The sequence below is a fragment of the Alternaria postmessia genome, assembly GCF_024291825.1.
Source record: "Alternaria postmessia strain BMP 2775 chromosome Unknown scaffold_7, whole genome shotgun sequence".
NCBI classification, from domain to species: Eukaryota; Fungi; Ascomycota; class Dothideomycetes; order Pleosporales; family Pleosporaceae; genus Alternaria; species Alternaria postmessia.
Genome location: NW_026260080.1, coordinates 661 through 26,147, shown reverse-complemented (window position 1 = coordinate 26,147; position 25,487 = coordinate 661). Strand labels below are relative to the sequence as shown.

At 50.4% G+C, this 25,487-nt stretch overlaps 12 protein-coding genes across 12 annotated transcripts; 8 read left to right on the top strand and 4 right to left on the bottom strand.

The window, feature by feature from the left end:
* On the top strand, positions 1 to 2,359 carry J4E82_001769 (uncharacterized protein; the record flags this gene model as incomplete). The annotated part of the gene is made up of 3 exons (XM_051728077.1): positions 1 to 148; positions 198 to 475; positions 524 to 2,359. The coding sequence occupies 3 exons, from the start codon at positions 1 to 3 to the stop codon at positions 2,357 to 2,359; spliced, it is 2,262 nt and encodes a 753-aa protein (XP_051591959.1).
* Positions 2,360 to 2,496: 137 nt separating this feature from the next.
* Positions 2,497 to 5,259, bottom strand: J4E82_001768 (uncharacterized protein; the record flags this gene model as incomplete). The annotated part of the gene is made up of 1 exon (XM_051728076.1): positions 2,497 to 5,259. The coding sequence occupies one exon, from the start codon at positions 5,257 to 5,259 to the stop codon at positions 2,497 to 2,499; it is 2,763 nt and encodes a 920-aa protein (XP_051591958.1).
* Positions 5,260 to 5,926: 667 nt separating this feature from the next.
* Positions 5,927 to 7,481, top strand: J4E82_001767 (uncharacterized protein; the record flags this gene model as incomplete). The annotated part of the gene is made up of 3 exons (XM_051728075.1): positions 5,927 to 5,975; positions 6,035 to 6,484; positions 6,532 to 7,481. The coding sequence occupies 3 exons, from the start codon at positions 5,927 to 5,929 to the stop codon at positions 7,479 to 7,481; spliced, it is 1,449 nt and encodes a 482-aa protein (XP_051591957.1).
* Positions 7,482 to 9,016: 1,535 nt separating this feature from the next.
* On the top strand, positions 9,017 to 10,921 carry J4E82_001766 (uncharacterized protein; the record flags this gene model as incomplete). The annotated part of the gene is made up of 1 exon (XM_051728074.1): positions 9,017 to 10,921. One exon carries the CDS (start codon positions 9,017 to 9,019, stop codon positions 10,919 to 10,921), a length of 1,905 nt encoding a protein of 634 aa, XP_051591956.1.
* A 449-nt stretch (positions 10,922 to 11,370) lies between these two features.
* On the top strand, positions 11,371 to 12,339 carry J4E82_001765 (uncharacterized protein; the record flags this gene model as incomplete). Its single annotated transcript, XM_051728073.1, has 3 exons — positions 11,371 to 11,556; positions 11,611 to 12,012; positions 12,061 to 12,339. 3 exons carry the CDS (start codon positions 11,371 to 11,373, stop codon positions 12,337 to 12,339), a joined length of 867 nt encoding a protein of 288 aa, XP_051591955.1.
* Positions 12,340 to 13,163: 824 nt separating this feature from the next.
* J4E82_001764 (uncharacterized protein) lies at positions 13,164 to 16,390 on the top strand (the record flags this gene model as incomplete). Its single annotated transcript, XM_051728072.1, has 5 exons — positions 13,164 to 13,286; positions 13,338 to 13,414; positions 13,460 to 13,646; positions 13,693 to 14,319; positions 14,369 to 16,390. 5 exons carry the CDS (start codon positions 13,164 to 13,166, stop codon positions 16,388 to 16,390), a joined length of 3,036 nt encoding a protein of 1,011 aa, XP_051591954.1.
* Positions 16,391 to 16,731: 341 nt separating this feature from the next.
* Positions 16,732 to 18,024, top strand: J4E82_001763 (uncharacterized protein; the record flags this gene model as incomplete). The annotated part of the gene is made up of 1 exon (XM_051728071.1): positions 16,732 to 18,024. The coding sequence occupies one exon, from the start codon at positions 16,732 to 16,734 to the stop codon at positions 18,022 to 18,024; it is 1,293 nt and encodes a 430-aa protein (XP_051591953.1).
* Positions 18,025 to 18,897: 873 nt separating this feature from the next.
* Positions 18,898 to 19,549, top strand: J4E82_001762 (uncharacterized protein; the record flags this gene model as incomplete). Its single annotated transcript, XM_051728070.1, has 2 exons — positions 18,898 to 18,960; positions 19,013 to 19,549. The coding sequence occupies 2 exons, from the start codon at positions 18,898 to 18,900 to the stop codon at positions 19,547 to 19,549; spliced, it is 600 nt and encodes a 199-aa protein (XP_051591952.1).
* A 330-nt stretch (positions 19,550 to 19,879) lies between these two features.
* J4E82_001761 (uncharacterized protein) lies at positions 19,880 to 21,346 on the bottom strand (the record flags this gene model as incomplete). Its single annotated transcript, XM_051728069.1, has 2 exons — positions 19,880 to 20,224; positions 20,285 to 21,346. 2 exons carry the CDS (start codon positions 21,344 to 21,346, stop codon positions 19,880 to 19,882), a joined length of 1,407 nt encoding a protein of 468 aa, XP_051591951.1.
* An 864-nt stretch (positions 21,347 to 22,210) lies between these two features.
* On the top strand, positions 22,211 to 23,284 carry J4E82_001760 (uncharacterized protein; the record flags this gene model as incomplete). Its single annotated transcript, XM_051728068.1, has 1 exon — positions 22,211 to 23,284. The coding sequence occupies one exon, from the start codon at positions 22,211 to 22,213 to the stop codon at positions 23,282 to 23,284; it is 1,074 nt and encodes a 357-aa protein (XP_051591950.1).
* Positions 23,285 to 23,738: 454 nt separating this feature from the next.
* On the bottom strand, positions 23,739 to 24,356 carry J4E82_001759 (uncharacterized protein; the record flags this gene model as incomplete). The annotated part of the gene is made up of 1 exon (XM_051728067.1): positions 23,739 to 24,356. The coding sequence occupies one exon, from the start codon at positions 24,354 to 24,356 to the stop codon at positions 23,739 to 23,741; it is 618 nt and encodes a 205-aa protein (XP_051591949.1).
* Positions 24,357 to 24,839: 483 nt separating this feature from the next.
* J4E82_001758 (uncharacterized protein) lies at positions 24,840 to 25,261 on the bottom strand (the record flags this gene model as incomplete). Its single annotated transcript, XM_051728066.1, has 3 exons — positions 24,840 to 24,844; positions 24,898 to 25,080; positions 25,129 to 25,261. The coding sequence occupies 3 exons, from the start codon at positions 25,259 to 25,261 to the stop codon at positions 24,840 to 24,842; spliced, it is 321 nt and encodes a 106-aa protein (XP_051591948.1).
* Between the last annotated feature and the right edge of the window lie 226 nt (positions 25,262 to 25,487).

Here is a 25,487-nt window from a genome sequence, read left to right as displayed (position 1 = left end):
ATGGCTGAAAAGGCGCCACTGCTCGCATCCGACGCGTCCGCCACCGTACAGCCGGGCCACGTGCAACGCTACTCCAAACGTCACGCGTTGGGAAGGGTGTTCGCTATCGCTGCGGCGGCTTCGATCATACTCTATGGTCTTCCGCAATGTATGTACATTGCTCTCTCAATCATACGTCGCAGCTAACCGATGTGAAGTGGATGATGAGACTCTCGGCAACTACCCAGAGGAGAGCGAACTATGCATGACTCCTGCCTGTGTCCATGCGGCTTCCGAGGTTCTTTACAACCTCTCGCCTCAATACAAAGAGCTTGACCCGTGCGATGACTTCGAAGAACTTGTGTGCGGCGGATGGAGAGAACGTCATGATCTGCGAGCCGACCAGGGTGATGCCTTTACCGGGACTATAATGTCAGAAAACTCACAAATGCTGCTTCGTCATATTCTTGAAGCACCGTACCCAAAGGATTCTGAGGTGAGTCTATCCTTGCTTGATGTACGAAACAGGACTAATACCTCATAGCATTCCTACTTCTCGCCTATGCAGCTCATGTCGGTTGCCAAGTCTGCGGATGAGGTCAACTTTGACAAGATGAAGGCTGCATACGATGCCTGTCTTAACGAAGATCAGATCAAGAGTATTGGCGCCGAGCCTCTCAAGCATGTTCTCGAGAAGATCAAAAAGGTGTACCCTGCTGTGACTTCAGACTCACACTCAATTAAGGACGCCATCCTTCTTCTCGCCAAGTACGGTGTCACTGGACTCGTCTCAGCTGGCACTGGTGCGGACGAAACCAACCCAGACACCGTCGTCGTGTCTGTTAGCGCGCCCTGGAACTTCGGACTACCTTCCAAAGAGCGTTACGAAGACGACAAGCTTGTCGAGAAGTACCGTGGTGTGACTGTTGAAGTACTGAGCGCTCTGTACCCAGAGCAAGACAAGGCCGTGTTTGAAGGTATCATCGATCTTGAGAAGAAGCTTGCGGCTGCGTCCCCTAGCGAAGAAGATCGTGAAGACGTTACGAAGTACTACAATCCGATGTCTATCGATGAAGCGGCTGCGATCGCTCCCGAAATCGAGCTGAAAGCGCTTCTCGCGGACCAGGCGCCTCACGGTACGGACATCAAACGTATCATTGTTATGACCCCGCATTACCTGAAGGATCTATCAGCAATACTCGCAGCTACGCCCAAAGATGTTCTCCAAAGCTATTTTGTATGGAAGGCGGTTCAATCTTTCTCTTCTTACGTCGATGCGGAAGCTGTCAAGCCCTACCGTCGCTTTGTCAACGTCCTCTCAGGCAAGGACCCGGACTCCGCTCCTGAACGCTGGCGCACATGCGTAAGCCACGTAGACAATGGGCTAGGATGGATTCTGAGCCGATTTTTCGTAGAGAAGGCCTTCTCGGCTGACGCAAAGAAGTTCGGTGACACTATCATCACAGACATTAAGACCGAGTTCGCCAAGAAGCTGAATGCTGCAGACTGGATGGACAAGGATACCACAAAGAAGGCTGTCGAGAAAGTGCACAACATCGTCCAGAAAATTGGATACCCTACGAAGAGCCCAGACATTATGGACCCGCCTACACTCGAGGAGTACTACGAGACTGTCAATGTATCATCAGATGCATTCTTTGCCAATGCCCTTGCGATGCGCCGCTTCGCTGTCAAGGAAGAGTGGTCTGCACTCGGAAAGCCCGTCGATCGCGACCAGTGGGACATGACTGTTCCAACAGTAAACGCATACTACAACCCTCCTGGTAATGAGATCGTCTTCCCTGCTGGTATCATGCAATTCCCGGTCTTCGATGTCAACGTACCCGCCTATATGTCATACGGCGCTTTCGGTGCTGTTGCTGGCCACGAGCTTAGCCACGCTTTCGATAGCACCGGGCGCCATTACGACCAGAATGGCAACTACACTGATTGGTGGTCCAAGGAAACCGTGGATGCCTTCAAGCACAAGGTCGAATGCTTTGTCGACCAGTACTCGAACTTCACCATCCCCGGACCAGACGACAAGCCTCTGCACGTCAACGGCCGTCTTACTCTTGGTGAGAACATTGCTGACGCTGGTGGTCTGTCAGCATCTTTCCAGGCTTGGAAGCGCCGCTCAGCTGAGACACCAAACAAGAACCTGCCTGGCTTGGACCACTTTTCTCAAGAGCAGATGTTCTTCGTCAGCTACAGCAACTGGTGGTGTGGCAAGACTCGCAAGGATACCGCAATTAACCGCATCTACACCGACCCGCATGCACCTAAGTGGGCCCGCATTCTGGGCACCATGGCGAACTCAAGGGAGTTCAGGGAGAGCTTCCAGTGCAAGGTTAAGGAACCTACTTGCCAGCTCTGGTAGTTGATGGATTTCTAGTGTTGCACTAGTGGGTGTTTGCTATCATGTCTCTACAATTTGCCATGAATTACTGTTTGATAAGATTTGTAGTATTCAATCTCGTACCATCTATAGCATTACCACGGTTCAGTAATTTAAGCTCAGGCATGTAACATCAACTCATAACTGCCCGGCTTTAGGGTTACCCTTGTTCCCTTCTTCCGTACCTCGTACCCGCCTTGACCGAGTCTTCTTAGATCAGCGCTACTGTCCGCACTGGGAAGTAGCAGATAGGCTGTTGTGCTTGTGGGTACATTAAGCCACATCTTCGCTTCCTCGCTGCCACCTCCACTTGTCTTCTCGTACTTGACCTTGATCTTACCATACGGACACTCCACACTCCCCTCCACCATCCCGAACTCGCTTCCGAACGGCGGCTTAACCCTCCACGTTTTATACGCCTCCGTCTCCGCTTGGACACCCAACACACCCTCGTAGAACCACTCGTATATCGTTCCCAGCATGTCATGGCACTTACTCCTACAATTATCTTGCCAGAATTCATTCAGTGTCGTTTCTCCCCTCCGGATAAAGCGCATGTAACTTGGATGCTCTTCTTGTCGCGCCATCTCTAGGATGATGTCTGGGCGGTTCAGGTCAGAGAGTGTATTAAAGAGGTACTTCAAACCGATCTCGCCAGCTTGAATCCGGTTGCCAGCGGAAGCGCAATCCGCTAGGAAGGCAGCCTGTACGTCTGCGATGTGGGAGGTAGGCACGAGGTCGAACTGAAGTGCAAAGGCTTGGGCCACCATGTTGCGGTCATGTTTTGAGGGGTCGTCGCGAGACGTGTAGAAGGCGTAGGGATACTCTTTCTTATCGGTGATGAGAAGTCGCTCGTTGTATACGCGATATATGCGATCTGCCCATTCGCGGAACCGCGTTTCAGCTTCCGGCTTGTTCAGCTCGTGGGCCATGCGTTGAATGTTCCGGAGGCAGCGATAGTATACAGCAGTTTCGATGTTGGCCTGGTTGTTGCCAAAGGCTATGTCGCGTCCCCAGTCACCCAGGCCGTGTTCAATGAGCCCACCGTCCCGCTCTTTGGTCTTGATATACTCCATGTAGCGTACACAGGGGTCGAACAGTTTCTCGAACACGTGCGTGGAGTCGTAGTAGAAGCGCAATATCTCAGGAAGTAATGCGACGGCGCCTCCCCAGGTGATTGTGTCGTGTAGAGGGCCACACATGTATCTGATTTCGGGTGCCATGGTAGGGCAAAGACCGTTTGGTTCCTGCGCATCGAAGATATCATCGAGGATCTTGGAGTAGAGCGACTCCATGTCCCGAATATATTGGGTGGCCGGCGCAAGAAGGTGCGTTACTTCGAGCCATCCAAATTTCTCTAGCTGGGGACAATCAGTGTGGTAGCTGAAGAGGTTACTAACGAAAGACCAACAACACATATCGATGAGCTGATTGACATCTTCTTTATCCGTCTTAACGTAGCCTAGACGACGTGCAGCGGACGATACGTGTCTGCTAACCAACCGATGTACGACCGGTAGTCCCTGTGCTTCTTCGAGTGATACGCCTTCGACTTGGATGTATCGTGCACTTGTGAAGCAGAAGTCAGGCTCCCAGGTCTCCACCCCAGTACCAGCCAAAGTAAATTTGCAGAAAACGCCTGTCTCAAACTGCTTGAACAGTGGATCTGGCATGAGAACCTTGCCATCCTCGCCAATGGTCTCGGAGAAACGGATAATGACTTCTGAGCCAGCTGGTCCGCTGACCTGGATCTTCACCATCGTCGTCATGTTCTGTCCGAAGTCGAACATGACGACGCCAGGCTCAAGAGTCTTCTTCGATCGTGGCTCGAATGTCTCGTGGAGCACCACGGGTGGCTGACTCTGATACTTCAGTTTTCCTCTTGGACCTGTCACAGGCGTCGCAGACTTCCATTGTTCGTCTTCTTGAAAGCCTGGCGCATCCCACCCTGCCGGGTAGTTACGTAAGTCCTTGGTTTCTGAAGAGTAAATGTTCGCCAGCGTGGTCGCGCTCTTCCGGATATTCCAGTCTGGTCCAGTAGTGATTGTCTCCCGGCTGCCATCGTCGTAGAAGAGGTGCAGTTCCATGAAGAAGCAGAGTTCATTCCCATAGCGGACATATGTGTTATCTTCGTAGCACGGCCAGAAGAAACGGTCGTCGCCTTGGTCACCAGCGTAGAAGCCATTGCCGATGTGTGCGCCAACTACGTTCTCCCCTTGTGTCAGTATGTTTGACAAGTCGTATGCAACGAACTGTACGGTGCGGTGGTAGTTAGTCCAGCCCGGATCCAGCACGTGGCCATTGGCCGCTGCGGGATTGCCATTGCAAACGAAGTTGCAATGACCAAGACCTGAGGCAAAGGCGATTGCACGAGACGGTTCTCGATCAAGACGTAGCGCTTTGCGCACGTACAGCGGCTTGTCCCCGTTGTCGCCAATCCAAACGCCTTTCCATCGGTTTGGTTCATCTTCAAACCATGTACGAAAGATGAGGCTGGTATGTGGCATGTAGGTCTGGTTCATGCTGTAAGGTGGTAGTAACCCAGATGATCTTGGATATGCAGTGAAGAATTCGTTCACTGTGCTTGTCGTCGCCCGGTCATCTGAATCCCACACCGTGACTCTCCAGTAATGAAAAGTCGCCGAGTGAAAACCTCCTTCGGGTGCACATAGCACATTCCGTTGCCTATCGCCTTCCACTTTACCAGAGTCCCATAGCAGGGTCTCAAATGACTGCTGGATTGAAACGTCGATGCGATACGCCTTTTGCTGACTATCCCCGCGGTCCGAATGCAGGACCCAGAAGAAGCGTATCATGTCCGTGTCAATGCCAAGGACTTCGTGAAAAGCATGTATGCCGCATCGTGTGATTTCCAGAACCATGTTGGTTGATCGTAAAGAGGTAACAGCTTCGTGCGGACTCAGACTGCTCCCCGTGAGCGAAACACAATCGAGTGCGGATAGGGATATCGGGAAGGCGGAGATTTGGTGGCTTTCATGGTGGAAGGGCTCAACCGGTCATTTACAGCTTCAGTTCATCAGTCAAAATACTATTCGTGATAAGATCGTCGCGAGGCTCGGGTGAATTCGCTGCGACGTCTACCAAACGCTGTCTGGCAGATCTAATGCGACCGTTGAGCTAGATCTGGCTCCGAAGTGGTCCCGAAGTGGAGATCGCGCATCCAACCTGTAAAATGTGTGCCGAAGAGGCTGCCGAGGCGAACGCGGGGACCCCACCAAGAGGCATCGCCGCTTGGCCTGCACCTCGATCCCGACCCCGGACTTTTAGAGCAAACCCTTGCTGTTCATCGCTATCTCTTCGTGCAAAATTGACTAAAGATGCGCATGACAAGCTTTTCAGCCCCTGACAAAGAGTCTCCCTGATACGCGGCTAGAGACATGCACGTGTCAGCCAATGCTGGCTTCGGAGTAGTAGAGCCCGGGATAGCATTGGAGACAACATGCGACGATGCTTGTCTTTGATACATAAAGCGTAGTCTCGCATGGCGATAGATCCACTTTTCCACAGCATCTGACATCGTTACTCAAGATGGGTCTCGCAGTCACTGTCTTCTCCGCTATCTTTCTAGCGACCGGGGGTAAGATATCCATGTGGCAGGTCGCAGGCTACTGAGATCAGTAACTAACTTGTACCCAGGTTTCCTCTTCGGTTACGACTCTGGTATCATTACCTCGACCATCGCTCTCGACACCTTCAAAGAGTACTTCAGCGATCCTTCGGACGATGTCGTTGGTGGCATTGTGTCTGCCTTTCAGGGTGGCGCGATTGCAGGAACCATTTTCAATATGCTGTTCGCGGACATGCTAGGCCGTCGCTGGACTATTTTCGTCGGGGCTGTCATTTCTATATTGGGCAGTTCCCTTCAAGCAGGCGCTGTCAATATGGCCATGCTTATCGTCGGTCGCTTTATCGGTGGAGTCGCAGTCGGTCAGCTCACTTCGACCATTCCTATGTATGCTGGTGAGCTTTCGGAGGCAAAATATCGTGGCACCCTTTCGGGTCTACTACAGTGGATGTTGAGTTGGGGCTTCTTTGTCGCCCAATGGCTCGGATATGGCTGCTCCTTCAACAGCACCCAATTTTCATGTAAGTCGCTTTGTACACGACGTGCTGCTTGGCCTAATACATGTAAGGGCGCTTTCCGCTTGCGTTCCAGAACGTCCCCGGCCTCGTCTTGCTGGCTGGCATCTTCTTCCTCCAGGAATCACCTCGATGGCTCATGGAGAAAGATCGCCATGAAGATGCTATGGCCTCGCTGAACAAGCTCCGTAGGGGCCACGACGCGGAGACTATCGACCTCGAATTCCGAGAGATTCGGGATGTCATCATCGCGGACCGGGCTCTGGGCAACATTAGCTGGACCTCGATCATCACTAAGACCTCATGGCGTAAGCGTCTCTTGCTCGGTTGCGGTGTGCAAGCTTTTGGACCTCTATCCGGAATCAACGTTATCAACTACTACGGCCCACGTATCTACGAGATCCTTGGAATATCGACACAAGAATCGCTCATGATCATTGGTATCAGCGGTGCGCTTTCGATCGTCTGGTGTACCATTGGGCTTGCGCTAGTCGACAAGGTTGGACGTGTAAAGCCCCTTCTCATATCAGCTGCTGGCCTAGCGACAGCCCTGCTCATCAACGCGGTACAGGGACAGTACTTCGATCCCAACAACGGCCCACAACTGCGCAGTATGGTCGCCATGAACTTCCTCTTTTCGTTCTTCTACACACCTCTCGGTATTATATCCTGGGTTTACCCCGCAGAGATCTTCCCTATCGAGTGCCGCGCCCTTGGTAATGCCATTACGACATTCACAAACTGGGTTGTGAACCTCATCTTCGCCCAGTTCTCTCCGCAAGCATTAAGCTCCATAGAGTTCAAGTATTTCTACGTCTTCTTCTGCTTCAACATTATCGCCTTCCTTTGCTATTGGTTCTTCTACCCGGAGACTAAAGGCAAGACTCTGGAACAGATGGACGAACTCTTCGGTGATCAGCTGGTGCCGCATGCACTGCAAGATCCCGCAGCGGCATCGGCGGCTATGGAAAAGGAGGAGAAACTACACGCAGAAGTAGCTTGATTGTGATTCGGTTTGGTTCGGTGCGCTTCGGCGCGTTACGGTGTGGCATGGTGCGTTGGATCGTACAAATGAAGGTTGTAGGGGGTAGCTTATGTCTTTAATGATTGTACCTGCATGGACACGGTCTATCTATAATCACATGTCCTTCGGTAAGTCAGTGAATGCCTTCTGGGCGATCGAAGATGCTACATACAAACTGGAATTACAGTGTTCGTCCATTGCGATACGGATTATATTTCCTATGTTAGAGAGATGAGACAGCTCAGTTGCGTGAAGGGGGCACGTCGAACAGAATCATCAAAACCATTTGCGGGCTTTTTGTGCATGATGGTGATATTGGTGGCGGGAGGCGGAGATGATATTCCGCGCATCGTGGTGAGAATGTCGCAAGGTATGCAGGAGAACGCGACGAAGCCGAATCTCGGAATCAATGATGTCGCGATCTTACCGAATCGCGCTAGTGCCTGAAATGGAAAGGCTCTGCTTAACATCCAGGGACGCCCGCGAGAACAGGCCAATCTACTCAGTTCTTCTCTTCACCCTAGATGGGGTTTCTAGTCACGATTCAAGCTATCGATTGCTTTTCGATGCTCATTCATATCTGAAAGAGTTTACCTTGTAGTCGAAACCGCATGCTGGTGTACCAAACCGATCTCAACACGTGAAGCGTGGCAGTTTTTCGAAGCAGAACCATGAACATCTACAGTAGAAGCGCCTAGCGACCCCATGGTATGGATGCCGGCCGGCGCAGCGGATTCAAAGAAAGCTCCACGATATTGCCAGACAGATACCAGAGCGCACCCTCAAACCGCCCTAATGAGGGTTCAAGTCTTTCGTTTGTCGACCATGAAGGGGTGTCTATCAGGCAGAAGGTGCCGCGCTACATCCTAGAGAAGTTTCCCGCAGTAAGGCCATACGCTCATCGAATCCTGGAGTCCTGATCTTTTGCCACTTTCGTTAGCTTCGTCATCCATCGAATGATCGCTTTGCTGAAGCTGCTAAATGGGTTGCCATTGATGGCAGCGTTACCCCCAAGAGGCGTGCCAAGAGAATTCAGCAAGTTTCCGCGAGTTTCGCAACTCAGCGTGGATCCTAGGCAATTCCGGAACTCGGGCTCGTGCGCGTAACGCGGACCTTGCAGATCTGGTCGTATCTGTAGGCAACTCGAAGCACGACCTATCCAGTGGAAAGAACGGACCTTGTATATGAGGATTCTCGCCACTTCCAGCACAATGAACCCGAAGAGGGCTTCCACGGGTCTTTTTAAGAATCTCCACTTCTTGTATAAACTCTTGCTTTTCTAAGTTGTTATTTCAACCTTTCACGGAACACACAACTGACCTGCCTGGATACCTTGAATAGTTGCTGGAATACCCAAATCCGAAACTGTCAAGCCATCATCATCATTGTAGCTTATCCTGCTGACCGAAAAGGAAGGCTTCAAGTAACCATCGAGCGCCAAAGACTCCCATCCGGAACACACCCATCGGTAAATCTCTGAACGACAATATCACGTTACCAGTTCTACAGAGAACATGGCAGCTGGCTCCCGTCGCCACAGTCGTCAGAATGAAGAGCCTGATTACCACGATTCTGATCTCCAAGCGGACGTCAGGGATCTAGATTTTGACAACATCGATATCCCACCACGAGACGTAGGACCTGGCCCAGTCACCCGTGCAGGTATGCAAGCAGCTGTCAAAGATCGGATGGAAACTCCTACACCGCAGACCACCCGAGGAAATGACCAACAGTCGGATAGTGGAGTTTGGTCGGACGACTCGTTTGCCCCAGAAACTAACCCTATCATTCACATCGAAAGCATCTCGGCGGGCCCTCATGCAATTTCCGCTCTTCGAAAGCACATTCCAGCACGTCTACTTGCCAAGCTACCCTTTCTAAGTGAGCTGAAGTTCTCAAAACACAGTAAGCCAGTGGCTATAGCGAACATACGCTTGTTGCTCGGTACCTTTGCGGATAAATCTCTGACGAGATGGGGAAACCCTGTATATGCATATCTGCGCCCAAACAAAAATCGCTCCATAGGACCCATGTTCACCATGGAGGGCGATGAAGAGTACGGACGTGGGCATAACATCGTGAACGTTAGCTGGGATGAGGGCTCACTTAGGAAGGAGGTTACACTGAAACCTCCCTTCAAACAAGCCATGACACACGGTGAGCTGTATGCTGTAGTGAAATACTACTTCCTACTGGCAGTAGAGGCAAGAGTGGAGGGCTTTCAACATGACTTCATCCCAGTAAACGAGTCGTTTGTACAGCATCTGACCAGCTTGTGCCAGCATTATGATCCAGATCTGCTCACACCGGAGTCTTCGTTTTCGGAGTATAGCGATGATTCGAAAGCACCTCCGAAGCGTCGAAAGGAACGTGACCGCCGGCGTCCGCCAGGCTATGCGGAACGACCCGGCGTAGCAAGGGTTGGACCAAATCGGGAAGACAGTGATGACACATCAAATCTCAACCCAGCCAAGAGTGATAACGGAACTAGTGTACTGGGACTCTACCCGCTTGGAGAAGATGAGAATAGATCGCCAAAATTTGAGCCATCTACTGCTTACCACGATGCTGACAATCCGGACTATCGAAGGAACGATGACGAGGGAGATGGCTATGTCCAGACAGCGTCCAGATCCCACACACGCGGTACTTTGTCCCCAACACCACCGTACAACTGGCGCCATCGAGGTACTGTTCGTGAATCATTCAATCAGCGGGATAATGCGCCATCAGGTTTGGAAGCAATATCTGAAGAGATAGAATTGCAAAGCAATAATATGTCAGACAAATCCAGATCGACAGATCGACATAGATCGAGTGGAACTCACCAGTTTACGATCGATGAAATCAATCGACCTTCTAATGGATTTATGCGTCACGATCTCGAGAAGAAAAACACAGATTTCGTCGCCACATATGGCCTACAATGCTTCCCCCGACATTCAAGCGACGCCGGCCTTTCTTCCCTAGATCGACACTCGTTAGAGACGGATCGGAGTCACACGAAAATGCCGTGCTATGCAATATCCGAGCCAATGCCCGTCAAATACAACCGTCCAGTACACTGGGAAAGACTCCAAGCTTCAATGTCATCTTCTCCACGAGCTGCCAAGGAGCGCAACGAGCGTTCTATATCAAAGTCAACGTTGCAATTTCCCAATTCGTTTGTCGATCGCCGTCCAAGCTCGACGTACAATGATTTCATATCGCCCTCTCTGCTTCGAGAGCAAAGGAGGGTTATGAATGGTCGTATTGAGAAGGCAATTCAAGCCGTCAAGAGTAGCAAGGCCCGACTTAGACGATTATACCTCTTGGATGCCAGTATCGGTGCGGAGCATGCAGAGAAGAAGCGCCGTGAAAACAACAAGGATGACACTGAAGACGTTGGCGAGCCTCCTTCACTAGGTGGATCTGCGTAGCGGCTAGGGCGTCTTCGCGAGGAGGGATGTTGCAAGTGAATGTGACAACAGAATCATGCTGAAGACAAGTCAATCATGTGTGCGAGATTTAGAATTCGTAGCCTCTCGAAAATCATATCATAACTGCATTTCTGCCATACCTGCAACAAATGCGCGACAGATTGTGTGCTGATGGTGTTCAAGTCTTGCGCGCACTTATCCGTCATTCCTTCTTCACCACCGCTATCCTTAGCGCGTTTGAGTCAAGCGCTTGCTACTCTTGGGGCTAAGTCCACACGCAACTCCTGCCGCGTAAACAAAGCACATGCAGTATAAGAACACAACCGCGACCAGCCAGAAGTTAGACGCAATCTCATCATAGTTCCCTCGCACAGGTCTTTATCATTAGTATCTTAAACAGTATCACACCAACATCCTGACGCACAACCACTCAGCCAGAGACCTCCACCATGACTGTCACTATCGCAAACCTGGCTCAGCTACGCAAAGAGCTAGGCGTCGAAGGCCAAGCCCTGCTTGACTACGCGCCGCACTCAAAGATCAGATATGCACCTCAGACACATGACCAGCGCGCTGTCCCTTTCAAGCTTCTGTTTGGTCAGATCACCGACAAGTACACCAAGAAATTACTACATGTCTGAATATTGCTATACCCACCAAACAAAGAAGGTGGAAATGCGGAGGTGCAGTTTCACTCATTAGATCCTGAGACCAGGCATGACGACAGTAACATCAGCGCTACGATCACCACGATTGCCGGTGCCTTCAAAACACCAAAGAGAGGTTCGAAGAACAAGTATATAGCACTGGCAAAGTACTACTTCCTTAATATTATCATATCAAGGTGGACGGAACAGGAACGCCAATATGACCTAGCAATACCAATACCCATCACGCGTAGTCTTATCGACGCGCTGAAGACCGCTTGCCGCGAATTTGAGGCGGAGGCAAAAGCCAATCTCTCGGACACGCAGTCGCGATCCCAATCAGCAACGCTTGTGGATGATGATGAGGATAGCGTTCTCAGTGACGCTCCAGAGGATCCGTTTGAGCCCGCCCAGCCGATCACTCCTGCAACGGTACCTGCTTCTGTAAGTAAGCACGCTGACATTCTCGTACGATGGAGCTCACCTCAGCAGACCTACAGCGCTTCAGCTTCTCAGTTGGTCGAAGATCGCACCAAACTCCAAGACGAAGAAGTTGAACTCCGAGATTCCCAGAGCAAGATAGTAGCAGAGATAGCGGAGACGAAGCTTGCCCTACAAGAGATAGGCGAGACACTTCAGGAGGATGAAGAGAAGAATCGAGTGATTGAAGAGAAGCTAATCAAGATTGCTGCTCGCCGAGAACAGTTATTGGAGGGCATGAGTGCCATGGAAGCGTACAAGCTGGGCGGGGAGATGATGAAGAAGCGCTGAAAGTTCGATGAGGTTTTGGGAAACTACGCGATGAGAAAGATTTGAGATGCTGGTCAGGGAATCATCGCATGCTCCGTACAGTACTCAAGGAAGCTGTAGAGTACCATGTATACATTAAGATTGGTTCGCCCAAGAATTGGGGGAGCAGGATCCGCAGAATACGAAATCTTTCGTAGGTTGTTTCACTTTACTAGGCAGACGGAGGATCCCGTATGTGTTAGAACAACACCCATCATGGACAACATACCTTTGACTACATGAGATCACTGTCTTGTTCAATTAGTAATATTCCACGAGCAATGGTTTTAGGGTAGACTTCGGTATTTTGGAAGCTAGACCCGAGATTGGTGCAGCGCGTTCCGCTGACGTCACGCGTTCTCAACGCGTCGGCATCAACTAGAAGCGACTTGGCCACCTTCACTTCTTCCCGTTCGTGCCTGATCTCTCCCCATCCTGAACAATCTTCTGCTTAGACCACATCAATTACATCGTAAAACAGTTCGCTGTAGTTGGTTTATGATGCTGCCGGAATAATATTTGTCTTACCCCGCACTGGAACCTATTTCTCCGTCGTTAAGTTGCATCTCCAACATCTGATGTCGTCGCGTCAACGTGCACATGGCGGGACGTAGGTATGCAAGAAAATGGACTTAAACCCCATTGGAAACGGACAACGGCCACGCCAAAGACGGCAAGCGGCCGTTTGACGATCTCAGGATCGACCTTATAGTATTCAGTAGGCATGGTTACAACGACCAATCTTCCCTGATCCAAGATCTAGATTCTTTCTTCGTTGCATTTGAGCTTGATCAAGTACAATGAAGATGTTGCGCGGGCTCATGAGCCTTGCGCTCGCGTCCGTTTATGTGCATTATGCGGCAGCACGAGCAATAAACGGAGACTTACGCAGTCTGATCGTGGAGGAGCGGGCACCGCTGCAAGATATCGTGGGTTCTATAAATCCTGGCATGCTTTCATGTATCTGATAGCAGCTCTAGGTAACGTGGGACGAGCATTCGCTCTTCGTTCACGGCGAGCGTGTCATTTTCTGGGGCGGCGAATTTCATCCCTTCCGGTAAGTCAAGTATTGTTCGTTATGAATTGGTCCTAACGTAGGTAGCCTTCCTGTTCCGAGCCTTTGGCTGGATGTCTTCCAGAAAATCAAGGCCATGGGATACAATGGTATTTCTTTCTACTCTGCGTGGGTTATTCATGAAGGCAAGCCGGGAGACTTCCGTGCTGAGGGTATCTTTGACTGGGTTCCCTTCTTTGAGGCTGCGAAAAAAACCGGAATCTATCTCATTGCTGTAAGACAAGCACTTCCATTGTGAGTGTATCCTACTGACTCGGCAGCGACCCGGCCCATACATCAACGCCGAAGTATCGGGAGGTGGCTTTCCGGGATGGCTGCAGCGCATCTCCGGTAATCTTCGGACGCCAGATGAGGACTATCAGGCAGCCTCCAAGAACTATATCGAATCGATAACACCCATCATCGCGAAAGCACAGATAACCAACGGTGGCCCAGTCATATTGTTCCAGCCCGAGAACGAGTATTCCATGGGTGCGAACAACGTAACATTTCCTGACGCGGATTATATGAACACACTGATGCGCCAATTTCGGGACCTTGGCATTGTGGTACCTTTCATCAACAATGTTGCTTGGCCTAATGGCGTTAACGCGCCTGGCACAGATGCCCCGGTTGACATCTACGGCCATGACTCGTATCCATTAGGCATGAACTGTACTGATCCTACTTACTGGATCGACGATGCTTTGCCCACGAACTGGAGGGAGACACATCTCAATCAGAGCGCAAATACACCATACACAATTCCAGAGTTTCAAGGCGGGGCGTATCAAGGCTGGGGACAGGACGGTTTTGATCGTTGTGCCCTCTTCACAGGAAAAGAGTTTGAGCGCGTATTTTACAAGAACAACATCGCTGCAGGGCTTACAATATCGAACGTGTACATGGTAAGACTTCTTCATCTTCTTGATATCTCTTCGTACTAACCATTGGTAGACATTCGGTGGCACCAACTGGGGCAACTTGGCGGGTGCTGGCAACTACATGTCGTACGATTACGGTGCAGTCATTACGGAAGAACGTCAGGTACATCGTGAGAAATACAGCGAGGCCAAGCTGATTGCACACTTTGTGCAAGCGTCGCCCGCGCTAGCTTCAGCAGTACCTGGATACAATACGACAGGAGTCTACGCGACCAATGAGGCCATCACGGTGACGCCGCTCATTGGCGAAAAGACCAGGTTTTACGTCGCACGCCAAACGAAATACAATTCCCTCGCATCAGAGACATACAAGCTTACAGTTCAAACCAGCCAGGGCAACATTACAGTACCGCAGCTTGGAGGGGAGCTGTCTATCAACGGTCGTGACTCAAAGATCCATGTCGCAGACTACAACATAGGCGACTTCAACTTGCATTACTCCAGCGCCGAAGTCTTTACATGGAAGACCTACCAAGAAAGAACAGTTCTTATTGTGTATGGAGGCATGGGTGAAACCCATGAGTTGGCCGTCGCTGAGACCAGTGGAGCAACAGCAGTGGAGGGCTCAGGTGTCAAGTTCTCGAATCGCAACGGCAACACCATCTTGCACTGGACCACTAGTGAAAAACGTCGCACGGTACGCGTCGGTTCGAATTTGTACATCCTCATACTTGACCGCAATTCTGCATACGATTACTGGACCGTGAGTACGTCACCGGAAGGTAGCTACTCCCATGTTGCGACACCATCCAGCGATCTTATCGTTCGTTCTGGCTACCTTGTTCGTAATGCTACGATGACAGATGCAGATATTCATCTTTCTGGCGACGTCAATGCAACAACAGACGTTGAGGTACTTGGGGGTGCCCATGCACATAGTGGGGGGCTCATCTTCAACGGAGTTTCGATCCAGTCGAAGCTCGATAGAAATGGCTTCCTGAAGGCTACTGTAGATTTTCAAGCTCCTGCTCTCCAGCTGCCAAGCTTGAGTGCTCTCGATTGGAGATACACGGATGCGCTACCTGAACTCGACTCATCGTACGACGATTCAACGTGGACGGCTGCCGATCACACTGATACCAACAATACGTATTGGCCATTGACCACCCCAACCGTACTCTGGGGCTCTGAATATGGGTACAATACGGGCTCATTGATAACTCGCGGCCACTTCATCGCGACAGGCAATGAGGATGTGATTCATCTCAATGTCTCCGGAGGACCAGCGTTCGCTTTCTCAGCCTGGGTAAACCAGACCTTTATCGGATCGTGGCCGGGAACTAAGGATGCGGCCATCGCAAACATGACACTAAACATGCCCGTATTGCATCGCGGCGAGCACTATGTATTGACAGTGTTGAGCGACCATATGGGGCAGTATGGCAACTGGTTTGCTGGATACAACGAGATGAAGACACCGCGTGGCATCATTGGATACAGCTTCCCAGGCCACACCCCATCTCTTTCCAATGCGTCGCGACTTGATGACGGTATCAGGTGGAAGATAACAGGTAATCTTGGGGGTGAAGCCTACTTGGACAAGTCGCGCGGCCCGCTCAACGAAGGCGCTCTTTGGGTCGAACGAAAAGGTTACCATCTCCCCTCCGCACCCACTTCAAGTTGGGTCGATAGCGCCGGTCCAGGTACTGGTTTGTCACACGCTGGCGTCGGCTTTTACAGTACTACCCTTCGCCTCGATATACCCGGCGGCTGGGACATACCCCTGTCTTTCATCTTTAATGGCGACGCGTTCAATGGCCAAGGTCGAGGGTGGCGCGCCCAGCTCTGGGTTAACGGATATCAATTCGGTAAGTTCGCAAACGGTATCGGACCACAGCGACGATTTCCGGTACCCGAGGGTATATTGAACTATCGCGGCGATAACTACATTGCTGTAAGTATTTGGGGACTTGAGGCTGGGGCCGTGAAACCTACCAGCATAGAGTTGGTGGCTGGTATGCCGGTGCAGAGTGGGTATGGTGAAATTCAGCTGGCGCCGGTGGAGCAGTGGGCGGAAAGGGATAACGCATATTAGCGATATGATACGAAACGGATAAAGAGATACGGATTGACATGGCGGTGTAGTATCCATACACGACTGTTGTAGTATGATCATGGATCTTGTTGGAGCATACCAGCGTTAACCCGCAGCATTTTTGGTGTGCAAGGGCATCCATGTCTGGAGCTATTGAAGCCTCTCGTCACGTGAATTCTTACCTGTACGCACTGCAACAAAATCACGGTTAGCGTATATCGCCAGGTACGTGGCAATATCTCAAAACTGATCACTACCGCCTGCGTTCTCCTCGACCCACACTCTCAACTACTCTGCCCCGCATAGAGACTCGAAGAACATCTAGCTCAATCTTCACGACCATGGAAGCTCTGCCTCCTCGACCCGCTAGCAACCCTTCCCTCGACAAGCTCTGGCGCGACCTTGAAGAAGATGCGGCTCTCCTGAGATACCTACCTTATAGGTGCGCCACCTTTGAGCACCAGTATGAGATCCCCGAAGCAGCGCCCGAGCGACTCCTGTATGGCGACATGCTCGAGAACAAGGATCAGCTCTGGATCTATTTTACCCTCAATTCTCATCATAAGCAAAGGAGCAACTATGCGAGTATGTTGACCTTTCAAACTATCAAAGGTGCTGCAAATCACGAGGCGAGCGTGCGTCCAGGTACAATCCAGAAAGTCGCACAAGCATCAAAGGTATTCAAGCATGCACAAGGTTACCAAGCAGTCGAGGCAGTCGCCAAATATTTCTTCATTCAAAAAGGTATCGACAAGCAACTCCAATTTCCAGTATCGTCCGCACCTTTTCGAGATAGTCTTGTACGCGTATGCCAACATTACAAGGAAGTGTTCGATGAGTTGAAGAGCCAAGATTCAGGAAGCCGGCGTTCATCGATCATGACTACTGGCGGTAATCATGGGATGGATCCTGCGCGACCCCACGGCTTTCAAGAGCCCTCGCGCGCAGCTTCAGAGGCTCCCTTCCCAGGTCATTCTTCGTCAGCTTCTTCGATGCTTTCTCCAGTCCAGTCACGCCTGTCATCAAGAGCGCTGTCGCGCGGCTCGTCTCGGGCTATGAGCCTGAGTGGCGTCGAGGGTCGTAAGCGCCGGCATAGCGCAAGTCCTGACCAACCCCAGTTCTCCAAGCACCGAGAGTCTCATACACAGCCAGGGCGAAGCAACGCGATCGAGGACAAGGCCGGCGGCTTTTCTTCCTACTCACAGCCACCTTCGCCATTCCTTGTGACTGCTCCGCCTCCTCTTCCCGAGCATACCCTTGAGGAGAATATGGAAGAAGCTCAAGTCAATGAGAGCAATCTCGAGTCTGAACAATCAGTAGGTGAAGGCCATCTGGGCGACATCGATCGAAACACCATGATGGATCAGTACATTGCACTTAAGGCTCAGGAAGAAGAGCTCGACGGAAGGATTGGTGACATGGAGATGAAGCGTGCTAATATTGCTGATCAGGTCGCAGAGCTTCAAGCGGATATGAACGCGATCGATGACCGCAAAGGAGACCTGGAAGAAGAGAAGGCTCGCGTGCGAGCGGAGAAGAGGAAGCTACAGATTAAGTTGGACGAAGACGAGCATCTTGACTTCGGCTTCGAAGCAGGACGAAGAATGGAGGCCAAGCGCCAGAGGATGGAATAAGTTCTGAAAGATGTACGTATACGGTACAACGCTTACGAACGGTACTGTCAGACAGACGCTTTTTTGGTCCAACATGTACGAGACTAAGAATAATAAGTCGGGCTAGGCAAATCTGAGCATGCAGAGTTACTTGGAAATGTACGAGTAGGGGAGCTACTATAAGACAGCTAGGTTCTAATGATAGCATGTCGACAGCACTTCTCATTTGTGGCGGGACGACAAACCAGTCAACGTGTCTTCTACTAAGACATCGATGTGATACAGTGAGTCGGCCAAGTAGTGAGCAGCACATGAAACTCTGTTCCGGGGAGACGAGTGCGACACGTCACTGCGGAATCTTGCCGTAAGCCCCACGCCACATGACGCAGTGGCCGCTATTTTCTGATGCTACTTCTCCTAGATCCAGGATGCCAATTTCTCAAGGGTCCGATACCATGATTACACCGTACGTTGTCCGTACCCAGGACCACTGAACTCACGTGATTGTGCGTACCCTACTCGCGCCTGCATGTGTCCTGATCGATACTGATATCACAACTAATGCCCTCTTAGTCCTGACCTCAAACATAGCTTACATATGCTATCCGAGTTCTCAAGACCGACCTCATAGCATTACAATACTTCTACTGCAGTTGCATTACATGTCTCGGACACACCATCTATGTTGCCAAGACGGGCGCCCGCATCCACGAGACAATGCAAGCGATGTCTCACGACAGTTACTGGTAGTCGCTACCTGGGGCTACTAATATAAAGGTTTGAAACCATCTCGATTCTACGATTTCCTCCAACCTATCTCCACGTCGCGCTCAGGTTTTGGAATACAGTTCACAGTCATCCGGCTGTGAAGAGAACTGGTACTAACCATTCCCCATGGCTGATAAAGAGCCTTGTAACGTACTTGCTCGCAATCGTATCAAATCCCAGCCCACCACTGTAAGTGAGCTTCCAGCTCTTCAGGGCGATCCCCAGACTGATTTCAATCTAGCTAATGAGAAGGGAACCGATGGAAGCTAGCTTGGAGCAAAACGAGACCTTTCCCGATCATGGAGTCCAGCCCGCTAGCCGCACCGTATCCATTTCCCAACTCCCTGTCGCAGGTAGTGCCGCCATGGTGCCCCAAGTACCTCCCACGGAAGCCTCTCAACAGGCTTCACTTCAGACCGTCCCTCATATTCTATCGAAACTGAATATTGATCACTATCTCGAATCGAAAGCTAAGGCAGTGAAACTTGAACAAGAGCTGCTTGTGCTCAATCGCAAGATTGAGGAGCTTACAACGATTATCGAGGAACAAGACATCAAGTACGAATCAGAGCTCCACCCAGAGCTCGACAACCAAGAGCATGCTATAGCAGCACTAAATAAAAGGCACGAAGATAAGTTTGAGAAAAAGAGGCAAGCGTTGAGAGAGCAAATGACTACGAAACTCGAAGCGCGGAATACCCTTAATCTGGAGCGCATGCGCGATAGTATTTCAGTGGAGGACTTGCGCGAATGTATACCAGTAAAGGTCTTGCTATAATGGTTCGACAGATGGGCTGCTGACACGGTGGAGAGAAAGCGGACAACGATAGGAAACAATGCGGAGAAGAGCGATGCAGTGACATCCCAACAAGGATGATACCAATCGTAGTACTCCATCGTGGTTATATTGTCGTTCCACTGTACAAAGCACATCAGATGCTTTGAGGAGTTTGTTGTTATGTGATTTAGATCCTAATAGGACTGAGCATTTTGGTTCATAATTCCTACTACACGAAATTCTGGAAGACCTTCAATAAAGCACGTCCAAAGATAGGGCTACTAGCACAGTGCATCTCAATATCTTACGCTCGAACAATTCCAAAGCAACCTAGTCCTCGTCTCCACTGGTGCCTTCCTCTGACTGTGCATTTGTCTTTAACCGCTTCAACCTTTTCTCTGCGAGTTCCATTCCGAGAACAAGCAGCCCGCGTTCCTTCTCCGAGAGTGACTCCCGAAGACGCTTCTTTGCCACTCCGGTCGAGCGAAGCACTTCCTTCAGCTTTCGTTTCCTATCCTCAAGACCGGCCAACTCAGCTTCCATTGCCTCCTGTACGGCCTTCTGCTCTCTCGTAACAGCCTTGATCTCGTTCTTTATAGCGTCTCTGTCCTTAGTATTCTTTCGGTAAGCGGATACGAAGTTGTCGGGCGACTGGGAATTGGGGCTTTTCTCGGTCTATTATCTTGTTAGTATATGCGCCTTCACCCGAAGTATCCTGATCAGACTTGCAAGTACCTCTCCAGATTCTGTGTGCGCAGGTGTTGACCTTGAAGTGTCCATGGTTGCGCTGTCATCATTCGTCCCGTCTAAATCTGAGCGGATGAGAAAATCGCAGTATCTGTTGAAATTTGGAGCATCAGAGACATTGGCCGTTGCATTAAGCGGAGGCATATGATATGATGGACCTATCATGGCTTTTGGAACTGTGGAGATGTCCGGAATTCTGACTCGGGTGTTATTGACGGGGGGCTCGAAAGCAGCCTGAACATGGTCATTCTCTGGAATGAACAAGTCAGATGAATCAGATGATTCTTGAGTTGAGGGTATCATGGAGGCTATGGGAGCGCGTTGCGGTTTCGGAGGCTGCGGAGTCCTCCTAGCCTTGGTGATGAGAGGAGTAGCAACTCTAGTGACGGATGAAGTGACACTCGCTGATCCTTCACCCAGCTTGACCGAGACACCGTTATCTTCTCCTACACAGGCCTTGGATGCCGGAGGCTCGAGCTTCAGTTTGATCCCGCATTCTTTCTGGGCAGCTGCCTCTCGACTCTTTTCCCTCTCCTGGTTCGCAGCCACCTTTACTCCATACTCTCTCGCCAATATACATGCTGCCCTGAGCGACTTCATGAACTGTGGTCCAACTGTCCATGGAGAAGAAGTATTCACTTCTTTCGAGATGAAGTAGTATTTGGTTACTGCCCGCAGCTGCTCTCCATCTATGTCGCCTGATTTCTTGAGACATTTGAAAGGAGCCGTTGGATTCGTGCGCCGTACAGCATCCTCCACATTGATCTGACCCACGATTGAGTCGAAGCGATCGAAAATGTTGAAGAAGTGACAGGGCGAGCGGTCAGCAGAGTGGTTGTGCTGTAGCAATATCCACACAGTGCTGTCCTTGTCTTGTCCCTCTTTGATCTGGCCGAAGAGCATACGAATTGGCATAGTATTAGGGCGATCTCCCTTTTTGGCATCGAAGGACTTAATCCTGACCTTGTCGCTCGGGAGATGTTGGAGGAGTGGGGCACTGGCGCCCAAGGCAGCCCGAATCGCCTCAAGAGCAGCATCGTTGTTACTCATAGTGGCGATGAGTTTTCCGCAGGCGATCTCAAAGTCTTCCAAATTGACAAGTCGCGTCTTGTTGTGTGTTGATCATATTGTTTGCACTTTGTGGATGGGGTCGCGACTAGCGTGACACTAGCGCGCTTCACAGAAGAGGGCGGGTGAATCAAGTGGGATAGCGTAGCTGAGAATTTTCCCGGACGTACACACTGCTTTTCAGGATTGACTATGATAGCCTAGCTCATGACCAATAGATGTAGACTATGGTTCGCCCTGGTGATGCCAAGTGATAACGGGCACCTACGAGTCAAATATCCACAAACGATGATAACGAGAAGTTCCATACCGATCATCTCAGCTTAAAACCGTTCGTGTTGTTTCATCAAGACCTCACTAGCGAATCGATTGGGTACAAGGAGCGTGTGAAAACGAGTGGCTACGGCCAACCAGTACGAGAAGCGTCGCAGCAGTCACTCCCTTTGTACAACCATACATGTTCGACGTATTGCCATCGAATGGAAGCTATGGGGCATAGTTGGCGAACCTTCCCTAAAAGCTGGAGGGGTTCACTTTCTATAGCACACTACAAGTCCTCTTTTCTCTCAGGAGCATGAGGAACCTGACTGCCATTTGGAGTTTGGTCGCTAGAGTCGCTTGAAGAGGCTATGTAAGCTTATGTAATGTAAGAATGGTGAAATGAATGTTGTGAATATCAAGAATGACACGATTGTCGTCGTAACTTCGGGCGTGTAATGGACAATTGATCTCTGCGTCACCTATACCAGCCAACATCGAACTGACTCATACAATTCTCCATTCTATCGCCTCTACCTACAACCTTAATATCATCAAAGCACCACAAGGCATCTCAGATAAGGACTGATGTCTAGTTTAAACGAAGCTCAGAGTACACTGCCGCGCGGGTCGCAGCGTCATATCAAGAGATTGAGGGCTTTGCTGAAGCGGCGCGATCTCTTGGTTGCCATGGATGAAGCTCTCTCACATGCTACTTTCGAATTTCATCACTCGATTCTCTCCGGTCGTTGGGCATCGAGAGTCTTTCTCGGATATCGGAACCAGAGTGATGGGAAAACAGTTACTGTATGGGCGTACATCTACGACGATCATACCGGGGGCGAGCCACCAATTGTGTTCCGCGATGAGGTACCGATCAATTCCAAAGGTGCTATGACGACCCAGCTATATCCACGCGCTGCATCATCGCTCCTACGAAAAGCTTGTCAACTTCGACCGCCGTTCTGCTTTCTGCAGCAGGAACTTGATGAGGGCGCCAAAGACGGGCGCGGTATGCTATGCGCAGTTGTCTTCTACTATGGGCTCATCTCGGAATCAAGCGATTGTGCTATACGATGGCCGCGATTCGATGCGTGTCTTATGGCTGCCCTGGACTACATCAGCACCACCGTTGGAGTGCCGGTGGCGAAGCAAGCAGTCCAGCATGACAGAACTTTGGAGACCACGGAGGCTCCTCAATCCAAACTTCCAATGGCATTATGTGATACGGCATCGAAGAGGAAGGTTCCAAGCGCCGCTTTAGTGATGAACCCAATTCCGGAGGATGGAGATCGCGCCGCTCTACCAACGAACTTTGCGAACAGAGATCACCGGTACAACGAGTCACTCGTTGTCAGACTCAAGCTGAAGCGACAAGCTCTTGTTAACATAACCGGTATCAGTCAAACTTTCGATTTTTCTGAGAACCAGGATAAACCCATGGAAGCTGTCGCCAGCTTTTGCGACAGCGTGCTTGGAGACAGTGCTCACAGCGTGATTGGAGACGATGTGGACAGTGTCATTGGAGATGTCAGTGACGACGCTTGCTACAACGACCGGACGACGCATTGTCGAACAACAAGCAAGAAGCGCAAGCTAGACAGGATCTCGAAGGGCAGCGACGGCAAGGGATTTGGAAAGACGAATGGTTATAGATGGTGACAAGCTTTTCGAAGTTGACAATACAAGAGGGCAGAGTGATGTGTGCTGGTAGTCAGTTTCATATGTCTAGTAGCATGTTTCAATCCCTATAATCATTTTCTTCGCCTTGAACTACCCTCAGTGCATCAGATGAGCTTTCACAGTGTTCTAATCGCTTTTGTATTCGGAGAGAACAACTTTCATAATATCAAAATTTAGAAGTAGCGTCTGCTGGAATACAAAATGGTAGTGATAAGACTATCAGCAAGTGTGTTCGTTGGCTGCTGTCGCTACTCCCAGTGTGTAAAAGCGCAATGTGAAGACCGTCAGGAACTTAAGGTTCGACATCGACACATCATTACAATCTTCAAAGCTCCTGTTCTCCAAATTCAGATCGATCATCTTACAAATTGTTCTGCCTGCGCAACAGTCTCGAAATATGGCGTATCTGTTGAGTCACTATGAACGTGTTAGCTCAAGCCTCCTCCATCTCCACACCCTCTTTAATTGACTTATCCTTGTCGACGACACCACCAGGTTGATGAGCACTTAGTACCTCCGCTAGAATTCTGCACTGCCTAACCGGCAACAGGTTCTCTGTTTCTATCGCATTCCGGACCAAAACCAATGCGTCATACAACCCTTGATACCCCGGCATGGGTAGATCAACATTGTTCTTCCCAGTTTTCAGAACCCAGATGTGCATATACATCAATACCAGAGCATGTGTTGGTGCGCTCATCGGCGTACCGATACCCTGTCGTGAACTGTCGCTCCAGCTGAACGGCGCGACAGCTCTAAACTGCCCGCCCATGGGCTTGATGACTTTTATGATGGTTCCTGCTTTGCGAATGTTGGAGTCTCGGATGATGCGCTTCGTCACCGAGCCGTCGGGATGCGCTATGATCTCGCCATCGCCATACTCGCCCACATACATGACGACGTTGTTTTCGGACTGGTTCAAGTCAAACCGAAAACGATCGTATGATGGAATCAGATCAAGAATTGGACAGGCGTCGCTGCGGACGATATCGACAAATCTGTCGTGAATCTGCCAGGGTGCAAGAGACGGTGTCGTAGATTCATCAGCCATTGTTGTCTTGGAATAATGAAGTAAGTATTGGACGGTGGCTGATTGCGAGGTGTTTAGTGTGAGGGATTAGCTGATTATCTGGTGGCCTCAACTTTGAGAAACGTTAATAGTCAAATCGGCCTTCGGAGTTGATGAGCAGTGCAGCGCAGGGGCACAGCTTGTGTAGAGATATTTTTCGAAACAGTTGGACATTGCTAGTAGAGAGAGGAGTGCATGAAAGGCTTAACTAGTGAATGAACGAGACAAAATGAGATCTCTCCAGATAAGAAACAGCACGAGGTATCGGAGCGACAGTCGGATACCGTGACGGTAGTATAGCAGGTAGGCTATGGCAGTGTTCATGGGGAATCATCGTATTATTTCATTTCATTTCATTTGGGGAGTACACGAAGATACCTGAAGCTCATATCGTAAGACTGACACCCGTCATAGGATCTGATTGAGGCACGAGGAACTTGTACTAGGCTCATCGCAGGAAGATGCCTACTCTGTAAGATGTGTTAGCAACAAGCTCGCGAAGAGTCTGCTCATAATGACGTACCGTAATGGAAGTTGCCATCGTTGTTGATGATGCGTTCGCCCAAGTTGATGTCGCGAGTCTCACCGTTGCCCTCCTCATCCCTGAGGGTAGCGCGGAGGACAGGGACGTCACCGTCTCCCTCAAGCGCGAACTCGATATCCTCTGCCGAATGGGAGAAGTTTTCACCGTCCCAGAAGAAATGACCTCCTACAGATCAGCAAGAGTCGTGTAGACTTTGTACGTTTCTCATACCGTTGTCGTTACCAATGTGGTTGTTGAGGTCGATCTCGGCATCGTTCCACTCGCCGTCGGCGGTCTGGAGACGAGCCCTCAGGATGTGGCCGTCATCGATGCGGATGTCTTCAGCAGTGTGGTAGAAGGTCATATTGGAAGGGTTTTGAGTGGTGATAGAGTTGATGTAGAGTGTAGTATGGAGCTGGACAGTTTAAAGTTGAGCGAGGTGAGGAAAGAGGTCGATGAGAGGTCCACAGTATGAGGAGAAAGCTAGGAGCTTTATGGAAAGAGCATAGGCCGAATACGGGTCACCGCACGGCCAGAATAGAAGTAAGAGTGACCCATATGCCCAGCCGACAAACACAACGTAGGCCAGA